At 35.3% G+C, this 20,210-nt stretch overlaps 1 protein-coding gene across 1 annotated transcript in view; it reads right to left on the reverse strand.

Moving 5' to 3' along the window:
- Positions 1-20,210, reverse strand: part of LOC117316115 (histone-lysine N-methyltransferase SETD1A-like) — a 44,824-nt gene that overhangs the window by 7,239 nt on the left and 17,375 nt on the right. Inside the window, exons 2-3 of the mRNA XM_033870610.1 lie at positions 3,836-4,126; positions 552-1,692 (exon numbers count right to left, since the gene is read on the reverse strand). Coding sequence (XP_033726501.1) covers positions 552-1,692; positions 3,836-4,126 — 1,432 coding nt within the window. The remainder of the gene's footprint in view (positions 1-551; positions 1,693-3,835; positions 4,127-20,210) is intronic.

Consider the following 20,210-nt stretch of genomic DNA (forward strand, 5'->3'; position numbering starts at 1 on the left):
TCGTGAAACAAAGGGAAGTAACTCTGATAGATCAGAAAACCAGCGACCAAACTTGATATAGACAAATTATATTGTATGTTTGAATTGCATTGAATTATTTAGATTATTTCTATGAACCTTAAGGGTTACAATTCAATAAGAACACTAACAAGGGAAAAAACTATACACTAGACGTGGTAAATAGTGTACATTGTACACGACGATTTGACAATATTTCAATAAAAACCTGATCTATACTTATATACACACTTTACAACACACACATTTAACAATGTTTAATCATGCATGGATTGTTAAAGTATAATACTTTGCAGATGATAATTAATAGAGAAATGATACATAATTTATCAATTAATAGTTGTATAGCTTTGACAATGTATAAGGAACAATATGATGTGTATAATAGAAAATAGCTTATTTGCTTGTCCTTAATATTTTGAAGATTTTGTAAATATATATGAATACCTATACTGAAATTAAATATCATTTGTGTGAAATATAATTTAGCGTGGTGCCGTTCAGTTTAACAACATTGCTGATTTTCGACCTACCGAGTCCATTTTTGAGCGCGTTTGGTCCGTAAGTATCAGTATCCAACATGGTTCCTGATTGGTCAAAACAACACCCAGCGCTGCATTCCGCTGTATGGTGACATTTAAGGCCTATACCATCAATTGTCGTTTTGGGTGGAGGAGGGAGCCTAGTTGGCGCAGGCGTCGAGGGCGTAAGTCTTGAAGTTGGGTTTAGCGATGTAGGCATGTAGAAGGGATCAGTCGGAGGGGGGAAGGTAGGGGCGTACGGGGATGGTGCCGTGGGTGGAAACATTGGTGGATTGGTAGGCGCGGTTGGTGGCATAGTTGGCGGTATAGTTGGTGGTGTAGGCCCTTGACCTTGATTGTTGAACAGAGCAGGACCCGGGAAGGGAAACCGTGGCTGTCCCGGAAAAGGAGCTTGGGGCTCAAATGGTTGCTGGTGGAAGGGTTGCTGGGTTGTCCTTTCATGTATGGGCCTCTGACGTGGCTTTCCAGGTTGCCTGCCCCGTTTCCTTTTCATCCAGTTTGAGTTTTTGCCTTGCCTGTTGATTCGTCGGTTGCCGCCTTGCCGCCTGGGGTTTGGATTGTTCCTCCAGTTTCTGTTCTGTTTCGGAGGTTTTTGAAACAATGGTATTTTGTTTGCCAACAATTGAGGCGGAGGGTTGTTCATTATCTTGTTGTTTACGCTGACTTTGATGAGTGGTTTATTTTTTTCCACAGACTTTCTTTTCCCTCCCCCTCCTCCTCCGATCCCTCCTCCCTGAGCCCTTCGAATATGTTGTGATGGTGGTAGTGGGGGTTTCATATTGATCAAACTGTCAGCCATTGGATGCGAATTTTGATTTGGCCTTTGTGGTTGTACCGATGGTTCAAACTTGTAGGATGGCGACGGGTTTGCGTTACCGAAATTAAACCCAGAAGGGACAAAACTCTGGATACCCGCGACAGATGGAGCTTGTGTAGTTATTGCCTCTTTCTGAAATTGAAAAGGTTGAGCAAACTGTCGTAATTCAGGGCGGTATGTTGGAAAACCATTCGTCCTCGTATTCTTGTGGGGTTGTATAGAGTTCTGCTCCAATGGATGCGACTGCTGTTTCATGTTTGAACGAAAAGGACCATTGTTCGATCTTTGGTTGTTGTTCGGACTGATCCAAGAATTCTGTAATGTAAACATGTAAAACCTTATTTATCAACCTTTTTGTTAATTTTAAAACCATTCAGAAAAAAACCTTATTTCGGCCTCCTATAGCTCGAGATTGTAAAATGTATTCTATTTCAGTACTGCCCGCGGGCTATACGTTTTCAAATTGAATTGTATTTTGAAATTTTATTTCATGTTCCATTTTAACAAATGCCTTATTTTGCTGCAGCCCTGCACGGAAAGATTGTTAATCCCTCATCATATTTTCATTTATATCCAAGATTAACATTGAAAATTACCTTATTTACATTAATCCCGAGATAAAATGGTATATTAGACGTCCTTAGATTTCATCAAAAGTAACCCTTATCTGCGTTTTATTTTCAAGAAAAGTAAGCCTTATCTACTTTAGATTCGAGTAAGAAGTAACAACAATCTGTGCTTGATTTCAATTAAACTTTTCCTTAATTTACGTTAGATGTCAATTGCAAGTAATCCTGGCCTATGTTAGATATCAATCAAATGTAACCCTGATCTACATTATATATCAATTAAAAATTTCATAGGATGTCAAATAAAAGTTACTCTAATCTGTTAGATTACCATAAATTCTAATCTACGTTAGATTACCGTACATCTTAATCTATGTTAGATTACCATTAGTGAAATATATGTTAGATTACCATTGATTTTAATCTATGTTAGATTTCAATTTAAAGTAACCATAAATCTACGTCGGGTTTTAGATTTCCATTAAGATTAACCCTGATCTACATTAGATTTCCATTTATCCTAATCTATGTAAGATTGCAATTTAAGATTACCCTAAAATCTTCGTTGGGTGTTAGATTTTTATCAAAAGTAACCCTGATCTTCATTATATTTCGATTTATCCTAATCTATGTAAGATTGCAATTTAAGATTACCCTAAAATCTTCGTTTGGTGTTAGATTTTTATCAAAAGTAACCATGATCTACATTAATTTTCCATTAATCCTAATCAATGCTAGATTTTAATGTAGAGAAACCCTAAAATGTTAGATTTCCATACAATAGTCCTGATCTTCTTAGATTTCCATTAAAAATGGTTGCATTTTATTTGAATTTACCTTAATCCACTAACCTTACCTTAAACTTACCTTACGATTACTTTACTGCATCTTAATATATACACTTTACGATTACCACATATCCGACAAACAGAATGATCGATTGACAATAAAAGAGGTAGTATATTAATGTCATGCCAAATGTTAAAACCGTTACGTTACTACAGCCCTTCAAATGCTTGATCTCTTTTGATATCTTGAATTGTAGTAAACAGATAATTATTAACATGCAGGGTTATGGGTTACTTTGGTGTTTGACAAATTACAATAACAAATTAAAATTTACGCATTCATCATTATGTATGTACTGACGTACTCTGAATTTCAGATTTCTCATATTACGTTAATTACAAAAGGTTACATACACAATGTCAGCCGTGCGTTCCTTTATCGTGTTCGTACCGGTACGAACCTTCTAATGGAACGCACTGTAGCAGTAGAACCGAGCCGGTTGTTGTTGATCGATTGTTCAAACGTACCACTTACCAGGATGGCGGATCTTGGGGACTCGCTTGATATTCAATCGCGTTCCATTATATGATAGCATATCTATTTGGTACAAGTGGTACGAACCCGATAAAGGAACACACGGACAATGCCACATAACACTGAATTAAGTTTTAAAATAATCAAACACTTTTTATATCAACTCTTATGCGACAACAGTAGTACCATACTGTATATTTAGTAATATTTTGGGGTATCTGTTTTTATGTATTATCTGTCACTAAATTTTACTAATATTAGTTGTATTTGTAGCATCCTTGATTACATCCTTGTACATGAACATTACATTTTAGTTTGCATATATCAATGCATTGTGTGTTTTTACGTGTACTTCAAGTTCTTGAAAACGGCATGTGGTGTGCACATTATTATTGAGCACCTGTTCCGACCAGGAAAAAAATCAGCTACTCGAAATAAACCAATTCAACAGTAAAACAGTAAAAACATGACTATAAACCAATGCCCACGTGACTTTAAAAATGAATAACCAACTTATGAGACAATCAGAAAGAAACACATTTAAATATCATAATGTAACACTATACCTTTGGTTGTTGCTGACGGTTAGTGAATGGGGCATCAGTCACCATTTGTTGCCGACGACCAAAGAACGGATTCCTACCATTAGACGGAAACTGACGTCGAAAGGGTGCACTTGTAACCGTCGCCTGAGTTCTATGAAATCCTTGTCCCATCTGAGGCCTGGAAGTTCCGAACGAGGCTGGTCGGGTAAATCTTTTTGAATTTTTTGCGGAAAATACTTGTCTGGTTGGCTTCCCAGAAAACCGTGCATTTGCATTTCCATTGTTTTTGTTTGAGAAGCTTGCACGTAAGTTCTGCAAATGAAAGACGTGCATATTATCAAACTGTTCATCGTTTATATATACAAATGTATGTAGAATTACAATCTGCAATGGAAATCAAAGAACATATATTATATGTATATGCATATTTGCATTAAACAATGTAAAAGTTAACTGGTATATACATTGTACATGTATGCGAGTAATTAAACTGAATAATATGATAAATTATGTATTGTGTACAATGCAATGCATGCAAATGTAAAGTTTGCTTCTACGAAGGTTTATATATGTGTGTGTGTGTGTGTGGGATAGGAATATTCAACCGAGGGTTCAAAATATGTAATAAAACCCAAGGCTTGCTTATATCATGATTTGAGTTTGGAATTTATTGTATAGCGTTGTTTAAATGTAAATAATTTAATGTAGTTTTAATGTAATGATTGCATGGTATTGTTTATGCTATATAATAGAATCATATTTGAGGATTATATTCCTATTGTTTTCCACCGTTTATTAATAGCTATTTTTGATATTTATAATTTTATTAGTTCCCTGCTGATGAAAACGGGGGGAACTATATGCTTCCAGTCCATCATTTAGTTACTTGTGTACGTAATACCAAATTTTGTCAGCGATCCAGCGGCTTTATTTCTTCAGAATTTTTTCTTCATCAATCTTCACACAATGATTAAGGATCATCATGTCTCGGACATTTGGTTTGGTTTGTTTAGTTTAACGTTCTATTAACAACCAGGGTCATTTAAGGACAAGCCAGGTTTGGGAGGCGGAGGAAAGCCGGAGTACCCGAAGAAAAACCACCGACCTACATGTATGGTCAGTACCAGGCAACTTCCCGATGCTGGTTTCACACTCGCAAACCAGAGGTGGATGGCTAGTGATAAAGTGTCGGGACACCTTAACCACTCGTCCACCGCGACCCCAAGAAGCTATGTCTAATGGAATAGAAAGTTCGCTTTAGGGTCAAAATTAATCTCACTGTTACTATTTTTAGCGTGGATGGTAGGAGATTTAATTGCATGACATGCAATATACAATGTATTTGATATGTGCTTCTTATATCAACCGTTTTAAGCTAGCATGTCTTGCCAGACGATTCCTATATTTCACTACATATTCGCAATATACACATATTAAGTGTACACTTCAACAACCATGTTTACTACTTAAGACCTGTCTACATGTTTAAAAAAACACGATATCATTCTTTGTTTATCGTAATTGTTGTTTAATATCTTTGTTAACACTAATTCAAATGAATTGGATAATACATATAAATCATTTCACCGTTAGCATATGTTATGATAATGACATTCGTAGGTCTACTTATAGGAACTTCTCTCATCAACATATTTAATTAATTAACCTGGTGACATTTTACACATCAATCAAGGTGTAACGTTTCGCTAATAGGCTACACGCTATTGATTTATTCGAGTTACACTTTTAATTTATAGAAGGACATTACCGTACATATGACTTAACGGGAAATGTACAAATTTCCGGTACAATTGATGAATTTCCCGAAGTCTATCTCGAGATCACTCCATTATTTCTGATATGGCTCCATAGCATGTAAATATATCAAACTTAATTCTCAATTCATTTTATAAATCTTATGTTTAACAATCGTGCTTAGGTATATGGGTTACGGACAGCTAACTATCAAAGTACATCAATATTTTAGCAGAAGACACCTGATTTTTGGACATTAATTTAAAGGCCTGTTTCCAGTAATGTTAATTCTCCATAGGAGCCTGCCCCCGTATAATTTCTTATCTAGCTCAACTACAGTTTTTTTCTTTTCCGAAGAATAATTTTACACCTTTCCGACACCCAGATTTCATAATGTCAGTGAAAATGTATTTTTATAAAGTTGTCATTTTGAGCATCAAAGACATAAGGTTGTAAATAAAAGAAGGTTATCTCGAATTGTAATTCGCAACATAGTATACATTTCTTTTGATAAATATTTCCAAAACATCGTGTTTATTCATAAAACAAAAATTTTCTCGGATGAAAATGCACTTGCAGAGACACAATTATGAAGAAAAATGCCATAAAATTGCAATTTTCTCCCGTTATATAGTTTTGGATGCAAATTTCCATCACAAAATCGGATAGAGCTTTACTTGTTTCATATGCGTACCAAAAATCAGCTTATTCCATGTGGTGGAACGTTCTCATATCGCCGCCTGAATGTGGTTGTAAATTGAAAGAAAAGGAGAAATGAGTAACAACCTTGTCTGAAACCCTATTATATAGCTTATTATATACAAAATTTTATATTGAATATCAGAGCGGATATTTTCATGACAGTTTTATGATATCTAACGACTAAATAAACAGTATCGATATAAAGATTTACACTGAGGACACCCTGATACATGAATACTGTTCTATCTCAAGTTGTCCTCTTTTGAATTTTCTGATCGTGTGGCCTTGTACATTTATCCGTATCTTCTTGTCTTTGTCTATACGTTTACGGAATCATTGACACGACGCTAGCTATTCTCCCATCTCCAAAGCGTTGTGGCTCTGTCAGGGTTGGGACCCTAACTTGTCTCACTTTCTTTGTGCCTGCCGACCACGCCATATCGAATAGTTAGATTATCCATATGAAATACTTTATTTTGTTCTAAGTAATCAATCAATTCTGCGCTTCTTGGAGGTATTGAATGTGATTTATTATATTGTCTTGTTATTTTGTGTAGTTAGTTGTCCGTTATTTATCACACATTTTCGCATAATTGTACCAAACTACTAAGCATTAGCTGTTTACAGCAATCATCGATGGCTTGCTATTTTGTTACTTTATCGACGCTTCATAAACCAATCGTTATTGTTTCAAGATGGAGGGTAAATGTGTTGGAAAAGGCTGTCAACTATACTTCAAGAAACGTAGTGGCAATAAGAACAGAAGTGCACGCAATGTAAATAGTCCACAATATAAATGGCTCCTAGATACGCTGGTGCAACAAGGATTGATGTCAGCAAAGGAACAAGCACTTATTTGCCAGAAGTACTACATGAAGTATCTTCGGAACAAAAATCAGCCTGAACCTGAACCCAAGCAGAATCAGGAAATAGAGGAAGAAGACGACTCCCCGTCCCATATCCTGCCGTTGCTGACCCTTCATGATCTTTTGAATGGATGATCTTCACACAAAAAATGCTGTCTCTGTCTTGTTACCTTTGCAATAAATAGAACAAAATCATCAGTCTTACCAAAACGTGTAAGACATCACCTGATCTATTCACACAAACTGTGGTGTCCCACTATGAGACTATGAGGTGTGGCTTTACCAGCACTCCCCAGACCTTCTCCGATGTCAAATACATTCTCGACACAAAAGCCAAACGAAATATAACGTTTCGATACGGTTCACTGTTTCACCCGATGATGAGGCCCCAATAAAGGACTACTACTGCCAGTGCTCAGTTGGAGAGAGAACGATGTGAATGTGTGCGCACATCTCCAGTATCTTGTACTACCTTGGGTATTACAGGGCGCTGGAAAACCCTCGACCATTACAACCACATGTGAAGAAATTCCGACAAAACTTGAACTAGTTTTCCATGCGGCAACGGAGTGCATATGTCGAAGGTATGTTTGGGGCTCGACATGAAAGATCCCCGTTACCATGTGACTAACCAAACTTATAAATATAGGTATTATACAATCGCCCGTAGCTATGAACACTCCCGTAAATGCGAAAACCAACCAAAATCATAAGGAACACGTTTTGTTTGTTGTTCTGTCTATTTGTCAGCTAATGTCTTCAACCACGGGGACTTGTGAAGTAGCCATCTTGGATTTTTTTTATGAAAAATTGTTTCTCTCACTTTTTTTCATATCTGTGTACATATTCTCAACATACCGAGCAAATACTCTCGTGTTTTTGTTAATTATCTAAAGAAAGTCGAAAATCGGCAATTCAACCATAGGCTAATTCAACCCAAGATTTGAAAAAGTTCAACCACTTACATGTTGATGATTTTTCCTCTCATCAATAGCATATTACGTACTGTTTAATAGGATAAAAATTGGTTTGCATCCAACGCCCATAAAAGGGTGTATTCTCTAAAAAACACAGTTTTTGTGTCTAAAATGTTATCATCGAAAATGGCATTTTTGAGATTGTTTCTTCCATAAAACAGCCCAATGGCGCGATGGAAACATGATTTTTTTGTCACAATCATGCCAGGAATGTATTCTTTACGGTGACCATCATTTGATTATATTTTCATTAATATTTTACATAACATGCACATTGTATCAACACTTAGACAGCTTCTGAAAGGTACAACTTTGAGGAGCCATAAAAAACAAACCAAGTGACCTAAATCTTTATACTTTTTAGATTTGTGACCACAACGGCATGGGCATGCACCACCAACAAGAAATTTGAATCAGAGAAGGGGCCATTTTGGAAACAGGCCCTTTAGTTGCCAACGTAACTACATCCGTATAGAAAATTGATTTATTCTACTCCATGTGACATAGCTACATATATCATGTTATGTAATGCCTTGTACCGAACTGAAATGACATCCCATCCAGGAAAAAACTATAAATTAATCCAATACGATATGCTCCGAAAATTAATGAAATGTAAATTACATACAGTCTGTTGCGTTAGGACTCGGGCTACCCTAACCCTAACTCTCACTCTAGATATATAACCAGAAACGATGGAGAGTTTCTCTCGACCTAGACCCCTAACTCTCACTCTAGATATATAACCAGAGACGATGGAGAGTTTCTCTCGACCTAGACATATCGATATAACTATCACTTACTTTGCGATGATCGCAGGGTTCTTTTCTAAAGAAAATTGTATTTGAATGTCAAATTCTATTGTTCAATCATTTTTATTCAATAGATCGATAATAGATCCCAAAACAAAGAGTAAATGCACTATTCATTAATAAGTTCGTAAGGCTTGAGAGACAGTGCGATCCACACATCATTCTACGCATGTCAAGATTTGCTCTCTGATTTTCGTCTCCTTTACTGCATCTTACTATATACACGGCCATAAAAAGTCCCCATATAATTTAATATTTTAATAATCACATACTTTTACAGAATCATATTAACTTTTGAAGGGATAATTCACAGAGTGAAGTGTCATGATACATCGTTAAACAACGATATTTTCTGCATTTTTGGAATATTTCGGATGGGTTATTTTCATGAAAATTTGCAAATGAATAATCTTCAAAAGATTGCAAAATAAAGTTTCTGATTCATTTATACTATTTCACCAAGTCAAAAAAAGTGTTTTGGTCTTCTAAGGATTGGACTATTTATATAATATCATAACATGTAATGGAGAATGCTGATAAACGCTATTTGTTATGTTGTTCACTTTTCCTAATAAAGAATACGGATACGAAAATGACAAAACAAACTTCTAAAATAAGAAAGACATAGATAAAGAAAGGATGTATCCTTGAACTAACTGATCACGTTTCGACTTCACATCATATATATATTCTTTTTAATCGGTTAGGATTCTCCATCTTTTTATGAAAGCCTTGTCATTGCAGATAGTGATATTTTGTTGTTTTCATTGGTACTGTCATTGTTTCCACTTTGAGTAATTGTTTTGTGGTCATGTGCCTTTGTGTACTTTTTTCATTTCTGAAGTATATAAATTAAGAATTGTCATTCATACTGAATCCGTAGTCGGTTTTGCTTATATAAATTCATCTATTTGATCAGGATTTTAATAAATGGCTCAGATCAATTTGAATCCTCATAATTATGTCACATTGTGAAAGGAAAATGTTTAGTCGCGTCATAATGAAACATCTGTAAAAGAAACCTTACCTGTTGTCAGTCATAAACTCATACAGCAGTACATCATCTCAATTAGAGTGAACAAAAATTAATGATGTCTTTATTTTCGACAACTTTATGTATATTGATACTCATTAATTGTATATGAAATATATATTTTTACATAATGCGTATGATACATATCCCCATACATTCATATTACAACATCTGTTTCATGTCTACAGTAGTCTATCACATTATATTACCGTTGTAGCATTGTCGTAATAAATTGCTTACATGAGTTCCTGTCGCCATGAACCCGTGAATAATGTAATTATCTATTGAATAATATGCACTTTTATAGGTCCTTGGCTCACAAATCATTATGTGAAATGGAGCTGACACGTTTGCTAGATATCTAAATACATCAACCATTCAATTTATGGTAGATAGGCGTAGTTTCGACAGCACAAAACTCTTTAATTTTTATAGCGGCGACAAAGGTGATTTTTGCGACGGAAAATATATCAAAAATAATAAATGGATGTGATGAACTGGAATATTCATAGTGATGGGATGAATGTTTCGGAATGTTTTTGCAGTCATAATGTGCACGTCATTTTTAAAAATATGTCATCATCATTGTCCTTCTATTGAGCGGGTTAACCAGAATTTCTGTAACCCCTTACCAGGAAAATTATTTCAACTGTTGACCAGCTAGACAAGATTTAGAGAAAGCCCTGTCAATACCAACGCCTTGACAATACTAATTATTGTTGTCTTTAAAACTCATGAATTCACAGTGTGTTGAAAAAACATTTTGGAAACACATGGAACAAATTATTGCCACATTAAGAGATCAAGTTTCACCAGGTATTATTTTTATTATCCTAAGTTTCCAACGTTTTTATACTTCATTGTCCTAAATTTGTGTGCCGGCTGACGTTGATGAAGCAGAAGATGCTTACTCTTGCAGAGGACGTTGTCTTATTATTCCTGATTTATTCAAATGTTTTTCTCTAAAAATCTTCTTTTTTTTTCAAATCTTGGGGCATTTATCAATTTTAGATTGGAATTTCGTTATAATGTCGGTTATTCGTGTTGCTTTAGTCCCTAGCTTCATTTACGTGTTTCATCAGAACGATACGACGGAATTTTGCAGCTTTATACGATGTATTCATTTTTCGTCATTAACTTCATTTGTACCTTTGTTCTTTTCCAAAAGCTGTATTCAAGTGTGTGTTTATTTACCGGAATTTTAAATAACGTTGACATATAAATTAAGCATGCATTTATATGGTTATAAAGAGAACGACTTTGGACACTGAAAGAATATGGTTCTTTTTGTTTATCAACATTTAAACAATAACTAAAAAACTGTTTGAGGTCAACATATCTGGTATGATATCGTGAGCTGTTCTGTGGCTTTTATCAACAAGTTACAACATTAAATTTTCGATTTGAGCATTGCAGCTATATCAGAAAAAATAATAGCACTTATGGCAATAAACCATATAGTGCCGTTATCAGAGGGCACATGAATTATTGGTGTTGTGCAACCTGACGCCTATTTGGCGAAAGTGATAATCGAGTTATCTCCCTTGTTAAAGGAAGACAACTTTGTGAAGATCAGCCAGAGAGTTATCAGGCTAAGTTTATCAAAAATTTACTTGCTTAAATACTTTATTTCTTCAATATTCAGATGTAATACATTTCAATGATATTTGATGATATATTGTCAGTGTAAAAATTGCTTATATTAATAATGTGTACCGGTTGATGGCACCGGATCGTTGTTCAATATATGAAATGGCGTGGTCGTCCATATTTCTTCATATCTCGTATATGATATATTTGAGACCGCTGATGATAGTCAAACAAATCTTCAAGCCATCGGATTGAAATATCTGGCTCAACAATTTTGAGATTCAGTCCAATTGTAGCATATTTTGTCGCACCGTGCTTATGTTTAAATCAAACGCCAATGGTCGACTCGACCCAATCGCACCACGTTGGGTCGAGTTGTCTTTTATTCAAATTGGGTCTTTGTCGGACTTAACCGATGGCATCACGTATATAGGGTCGAGTTGTCTTTTATTGAAATTAGGTCAAAGTATGTTAATGTATATTGATTATGGAACTTGGAAGCAATTCATAAAAGTTGATACTTTAATAATATATGAAATTACCCGTATACTCTACTATTCATCTGCTAATAATATATCAAAACAGTGATCATGTATTGGAGCAGAAAATGTAGGACAGGGGGTACCATGGAGCCAGCTGTTAGTCAACCGGAGGAGGCTACAGTAGAGCAACCGTTGGTGTCAGCTGAGAATGTGAGGCCACAGTCGGTTCAACAGGAACAGATCACAGCTGGCAATTAACAGACATCAAGGGAACCTGAGTACATATACAATGGGTATGACAATACTAACACATATATGACAAGTGTAAATGATAATTTAGGCTTGCATATAGCAGCTAATGTTAAACAAACAAAACAAAAAAATATCAATGGTGAATATATTGAGCTTGCCCATATGTTGTCACACTCCATGGGGATATCTGACGGTACCCACAAAATTTCTTTGATTGATGGGGAGTTATAGTAGTGAAGCCCAAAACACAAACCCCTAAAATATCTGATATAAGTAAATGGACTGATGCATTTATAATATATAAGTATCTACACCCCTGTTCAATTTAGGCTTGCATGTAGCAGCTAATGTTAAGCAAAAAAATAATCAATGTGGAATATATTGAGCTTGCCCACTTGTTGTCACACTCCATGGGGGTATATGAAAATACCCACAAAATTTCTTTGATTGATGGGAAGTAAGTAGTGAACCCACAAAATATCTGATATAAGTAAATGGATGGATGCATTTATAATATATATAAGTATCTACACCTCTGTTCATTCAGGGCAACTGCATGGGCTATTGAAATATATGCAGATTGTTTGCCTTGGGGCACAATGATGTGGTGGTACTGGATGGTTGAAGTATGATGAGCAGTACTGGCTTAGAAAGTTAAAAAAAAAACAAAAAAAAAACCACATGAACATGGGACATTATTGACAATGAAATGTACTTGATATATATGCAGCCACAGAAGCAGGCGTTGCCACAGACACTGAATCATAACTTACAAAAATGCTTTGATTTCAATTACAAGGGCAGTTGTGCTCGGTCACATTGTACTTACTCTCATAAATGTATTCGGTGTAATGGAGGGTATGCCACTCTCTATTGCTTTAAGGCAAACAATAGAAATTCCAATTCCTTTCAGTCAAAACCAAACTTCATACACTCAGTCTACGGTCCCAGAACAAAACAAGCAAGATAAGGAACACAAACAGTTATGGCTTTAAAAATGTCCAGCTCATAAGCACTGGGTTACTAAATATACAAACATGTCTGTAGGGAGGCTTCTTCTCCAAGGGTTTAAAGAGTTTCTAAACTTCATTATTTTTGCCCCAAGGGGAAAAAAAAAAAAAAAAAAAAATATGCAGGAAGTAGAATTAGGTAGGGTGGCAGGTTATTTTGATAACAAACCCATCGCACAGTGGAATAGTTCTCAAACAGGATGGAAAGTCGTGCCTAATAACACATCTCTCGTTGCAATTAGGGGATAGCATGGATAGCAATATTGACCCTGATATGGTTTCAGCCCAATGCTCATCATTGGATAAAGTTGTTGAGATGATAGCTGAGTTGGGCGAAGGTGCATTATTGGGGAAGATAGAGACCATCCAGCTGATTTTCCATTGTTAGGTTTTAAGTTTCAAGACAAATACTTGGACAAATGTTTACCTATGGGTTGCTCAGTGTGGGGTAGTTTATTGAAAAGTTTTCATCTTTTATTGAGTGGATTGTTGGAGAGAAGTCTGGTGAACAAAGTTTAGATCATTATATAGATGACTTCATATTGCTGGGAAGGACAAAAGGATACATGTGCTAGCCTCCTAGGCTTGAAACATGTCGAGACATTGGTATACCTATCGCTGAGTAGAAATCTGAGGGTCCAACTACAACTGATATCCTTAGGTCTTGAAATTGACACAGTGGACATGGCAATTAGGGTCCCACAGGAAAAAGTTGTGGTATTAAGGGCAGAGATTTGGGAAGTTTTAGGTAGGGGGTAAAGGTTAGATTACAGGATTTACAGTCTGTAGCAGGGATAATGTCATTTCGTACTAATTCTTGAAATATTCTTACTCTGTAGTAAGGTTTTTGTATGCCTAACAGGACATAAAAAAAAAAAAAAAAAAAAAAAGTTGAATAAATACTCTAGCTATTGGTATATTAGAGCTGACCTAGAGATGTGGTTGCAATTGTTAAGTCAATTCAATGGCAAATGCTGTTATTTTTAGGGAAAAGTCTTGGAATAGTAATGTGGATTTAGTGTTGGGATTAGACATGCCAGATTACCTATTACTGTTGATCTGTTAGCAGGCATTATATCAGTCTTGACAAAAATGTAAAATATGCAGTTCCCAATATGAGGTTAGCTTTGTTTAGTTGTGCCTGTTCATTGGCTTTCTATGGATTGTTTTCGTGTTGGAAAAATTACTGTCAGTAGTAGTAGGGACATGGCTTACAGGGTTGTAACTGTTGCACAAGTATCACTTCAGGGAAGTGCTGCTAAAGTAGTGTCCTCACCAAAGCATGCACTAGCTTTGGCTGTAACATTAATTTTCTTTACAAGTCCCATTCATTCAGAATTGGGGTAACTACATCGACCTCCCCATGTGGTATGTCTACTGAAGATATTATGGAATGTGGTAGGTGGAAATCCAGTGTTTACAAAAGATACATCATAATTCCAACCCCAAAAATAATTGTAAAGTGTTAGTACGCATTTTAAGATTTGTAGGTACCTGAGGGAAGGTCTGGATTCTTGTCATCAATCATTAAATATGACTTTGTTCACAGTCGGGTTTGCCCAGGAGGGGTACACCTTGGGCTGTCTCGCATTGGATTACAGTGTGGTGGCAGTTTAAAGGAGGTACATGTATGGTCATTTCGGACATCAAAAGTAAAATTTGTCACTTGGGAAATTTGAAACTGATCAACCAGCAAGGCTTGTCATACACTGTTGGGGTAATGACATAGGTAACACTTGGGTTGGGTGCATTGAATATAATTAAAGAAGATCATGTATTTCCTGATGTCTGAGTTCCCTGGGACATTATTGATATGCTTGTAAATATTACCCCGAAGCCATAAGTCATTAAGCACTTAAACAAGTCTGAAAGAGATTGAACAATACAATTTCTGATCATGTTTTATAGCATAGTGGAGCTGTTGTACTTTATACAGACTTGAAATTAGATAACCATTTTTTTTCTGAAAGATGGGGTCCACGTGTCTCCTTTGGGTAATGACCTCTTTCTTAACACCTTAAAAAAAAACAAAAAAAAAAAAAACAGGTTCTTCCCTAACAGTTACTAGTTCACAGTTACAAGTAACATGGAACAATAATGACATGTTAGGATTTTGGTCACAGCCTTGTACCGGGAAATGTGTCGCCTCCTCTTCTGTCTTCGTTTGGCTGTGAATGAGTTTCATGTGGATAACTCATTCATATGGCAGATTTCGCGGTACAAGCATTTATTGGTGATTATTGAGTTATTGATTGATATTGATTGATGTATATTGCGCATATTGATGCGAATCAGTGATATCTGTTTCCCAGTATCTACTAATCAGTATTGTCATCTGATTGATTTGTAGTCAGCTGAAATCTGTTTCCCAGGATCAGCTGATTAATTGATTTGAATTGTTGTTGAATTGGTTGAGAACTGTTTCCCAGGATCAGCTGATTAATTGATTTGAATTGTATTGTTTAATTGGTTGAGAACTGTTTCCCAGAATCAATCGATTAATTTGTTTGATTGAAATTGAATTTATTGTTGGCGTGCCATTATGGTCTATTGACAGACCGGCCGCCATATCTTGGCAATAAAGCTGTGACCATAAATCCAAATTTAAATTGTTTGTGATATGTGCATCTATTGATAATAGCACTTATGGCAATAAACCATATAGTGCCGTTATCAGAGGGCACATGAATTATTGGTGTTGTGCAACCTGACGCCTATTTGGCGAAAGTGATAATCGAGTTATCTCCCTTGTTAAAGGAAGACAACTTTGTGAAGATCAGCCAGAGAGTTATCAGGCTAAGTTTATCAAAAATTTACTTGCTTAAATACTTTATTTCTTCACCCTCCCATAATCCCTCCCCTTTAGGATAGGATCTGTGTTCTGCTGTTGTTTTTTCTTTTTGTTATAGCGGTGGTGTGAGAAGGCAGGATAGTCACAGCTCCTGACCCCTTTTCGACGACGGATTCACAGCCCCAATTGAAATCTATTCCTTAGTGACGAGTATTGTGACGAACTTCTATTCCTTATTGACGATTATTGTGACCTGCTTCAAATGGCGGATTTCGCGTTATAAACTTTCAGAAGTCAATTTGACTTGTTCAGATTTCGCGGAACGGCAGATTTCGCGGTACAAGCATTTATTGGTGATTATTGAGTTATTGATTGATATTGATTGATGTATATTGCGCATATTGATGCGAATCAGTGATATCTGTTTCCCAGTATCTACTAATCAGTATTGTCATCTGATTGATTTGTAGTCAGCTGAAATCTGTTTCCCAGGATCAGCTGATTATTGATTTGAATTGTTGTTGAATTGGTTGAGAACTGTTTCCCAGGATCAGCTGATTAATTGATTTGAATTGTATTGTTTAATTGGTTGAGAACTGTTTCCCAGAATCAATCGATTAATTTGTTTGATTGAAATTGAATTTATTGTTGGCGTGCCATTATGGTCTATTGACAGACCGGCCGCCATATCTTGGCAATAAAGCTGTGACCATAAATCCAAATTTAAATTGTTTGTGATATGTGCATCTATTGATAACTAAGAATACCGACATAATAACGAAAGCATCACACCAAGTCAAAGGAGATAACACGAAGGTTAAACAAGTATAGATTTGGAATGCGAAAAAGGAAACTAAGACCAAGTGGTCCGGAGAGTAAGCGTCTCCGGTTTCACCGACGACACCCGCTTTACATATAAAGGTCAAATATAGGTCAAATATAGGTCACAATCTCTACTGAGAGTTAAGACCACTAACGTATCATCTGGATATCGCATATGTAAATATGATATTTCCAAATAAATATGAGATCAAGATATCGGCCATAAAACGTAATCGTCCAAAAATACTGTACATGAACTTTTCACAAGAAGAAAAACTTCTATGCATGAATTAATGTAAACAGACATACAGTATAACTGTTTAATAAAAAAAGGTATCTAACATTTTTAGAACTCTTCAGATATGTGCTTCAAAGTATCCAATTCGAGGAGGGAAATTAACATTTGTTTCCCTGCTGTTTCCATTTATTGACTTGCGTTATTCTTATTTGATCACTAGCGTTTAGTACATTTATTGCACCCTTTACAATAGCACTGTCTATTTATACCGAATATTATACCAAGTGAAGAGGTCAGTGCAGAAATTATATTTCTCTTGACAAGGATAGATTCCCTTGCTTTATCCTAGATTCCAGGCGTTGGCTTCACTCCATGTAGGTAGCCCATGGTTAATTAACATTTCCTGCATGAAACATGTGTAAAATTAAATGTGTTTTTACTTTCTGTTCTGTCAAGGATATACACGTACTCTATGATATATTGTTACGTTATTTGTTTTAATCTATTTACGCAAATATATGCATAATTAAACGTGTTTCTTGGATTTAAGTACAAATGCATACAATGAATATAAGATTAAGTTTACATAATATTATATTTAAACGTGATACATATATAGCCTAGAAAGAGAGGCTTTGCGAGCAGAATTAAAAACTTCTCCGACTTGTTTTCTAAGAACCTCATATGATATGTATGTTTTATCACATTACCAATGAGACTATAATTTAAAATTTTAAGTCAAAGTGTGGATAGCACCATCAAACTGAGTCAGCCATACCAGTGTGCCATTTCATTCATGACGTAACATAAACGGGTTTATAATGACGTCATAAATGATCTCAGATATGTACAATCAATGAAAATTCAAACATATATTATACTAGTGACTAATACAAAAATATAACAGGATTTTATTTAGTTGAAAACAGTCCGATTATGTGAGTAAAAGGTAAACTATAATTAAGGCTATTTCATATATTTATTTCATTTCTGTAAATACTTTCTCCTTTTTTTGAAATTATTGAAATCTTACAAACCAATTCATCCATTTTATATGTTTTTTTTTAAAATGATAACATGTAACATTTATTTAATTCAAATTCAAACATGCATATATCTAAATATATGAATGACTATCAAATGGATTTATGGATCACTAGACATTTTCTAATTTCATTCCTTTATGATATATTACTGTAAAAAACCGATAGCACGTCTTGAGTGCATGTCATCCTCCAGGATATAAATCATTTAGCTGATTCAATATGAAATATTCATATTTTCTGTTTCTTTAATAACAGTGAAATATTCATTTTCTAGATATGTTGATTTGCTAGATCCGATAAAATAATTTGTCGAGGTATACATTATATATCTTTTGTTATAAAACTTTAATATTTTATCGCAAACTCTGCCAGGAAAGATCAGCAGACAAAGGTATGACTTTAGTATGTTTTTTCAAGTATAACCTGTGGTCATATGAGTATATTTTTGTGCACATATACCATTGAAAATAAGGTTTAACAAAGAAAGTGACTTTATGTTGACATTTTTATTGCAAAGGATAGTGCATTTTCTTATTCTAATTCTAGGTCAACTCTTGTATAATCCAGCATAAAACAAGAGAAAATAAAAGCATTGTGACGTCGAATATGTCTTGACAATTTCTTATAATAATATAATAATACAGCATCCATTCATTTTTCCTTGACATTTTGACAGGCGATGGACCATTTGTTTACGAAAACTCTTTATATAGAAACATTGTAATGGAACGTATATTCCCTGTTTATAGGCTAATACAAAATACTATATTTCATTTGTGTGGTGAAGATTGTTCACCACCTCTGACACCTGTTGACTTATATCAGCCTTATTTCCGTTTATTTACATGTTTATGGCAATGCTGCTATATAACTTATTATCATAAGTGTGATTGAGATGACTATGAATGACACTCATAGAGTGTTCGCTACGTTACAGCGTTATAATTGGAGACATGGGGATTGCGAAAGTTCATCTCCAAACTATGTTTGCTCTTAAGGATCAGACGCTCTTGGAAAAATATTTTAATCATAGAATAATTTACTTTAATGTGTATTGAATTGGATATAAGCTCATCGGGTAACATAGTGTCTACACAGCTATGTCAGTTATAACTATTTTAGATACCATAGCGGGACATTGTTATACCATAATTAGATATTTAATTTAACAAGTAATTAAATTGAACTTTTAACTTTTCAAATATTATGTATTACCTTAGTGACCGTTACATAAGCAAAACTCCATTCAAGGAGTTAAATATCAACTGTTAATTATCGACCGTACAGTAGGTAAGGGAGACATGCCGTAATGTTTGCTAGTAAGATCTAAACACATACAAAGGGGGATTCTTCTAATAGTGAGAACTAAAAACATACAGAGGGGGATTTCCCTGATAGTGAGAATTTGTACTCTATTAGGTGGCAGAAAATTCGCGGTCAGTGTACCAGGGCGGGCTACCTACAGACTTTGATTGATAAAAGCATTATTCCGGCTGGTTCGGGCAATCAAACGGAGACATGGAGACAAGAATGATGACGTCGGCGGATGTCATGGAGACACCAACAGCCAAGTTTATATGAGAGCGGGTGTCGGGAGGCAAAGCAGTATTGTCTGTAACGACATTTCGGCGGGTACAGCAATAATTTCCTCTCCCTGAGACCCCACAGGGAATTGTTTGTTAATCAACTTCGACAAATTTAATTTCAATGGAATTAAGACTGATTATCATGATTGAATGCTATTGATGTCTTTCATGATTAAGTTGATGAATCCTGATGAGTAAACACAGAACAAAATGTTTTATGTTGTTTATAAAGAACGGTGTATGATATTGATGAATGATGTTTCAGCTACAACAAGTACTACACAAATTACAAAAATGAACATTGAAGTCATGAGATATAACCACGCCTAAAAACCGCATATACATTATCTTTCCACTGTTATGGTTTATCAAAAAGCCACATTTGTCGTTTGTGGTAGAGATATGAAGGTCCCAAATCTCAACTCCCCACCTCA

The sequence above is a fragment of the Pecten maximus genome, chromosome 18 (genome assembly GCF_902652985.1).
Source record: "Pecten maximus chromosome 18, xPecMax1.1, whole genome shotgun sequence".
Taxonomy (NCBI): Eukaryota; Metazoa; Mollusca; class Bivalvia; order Pectinida; family Pectinidae; genus Pecten; species Pecten maximus.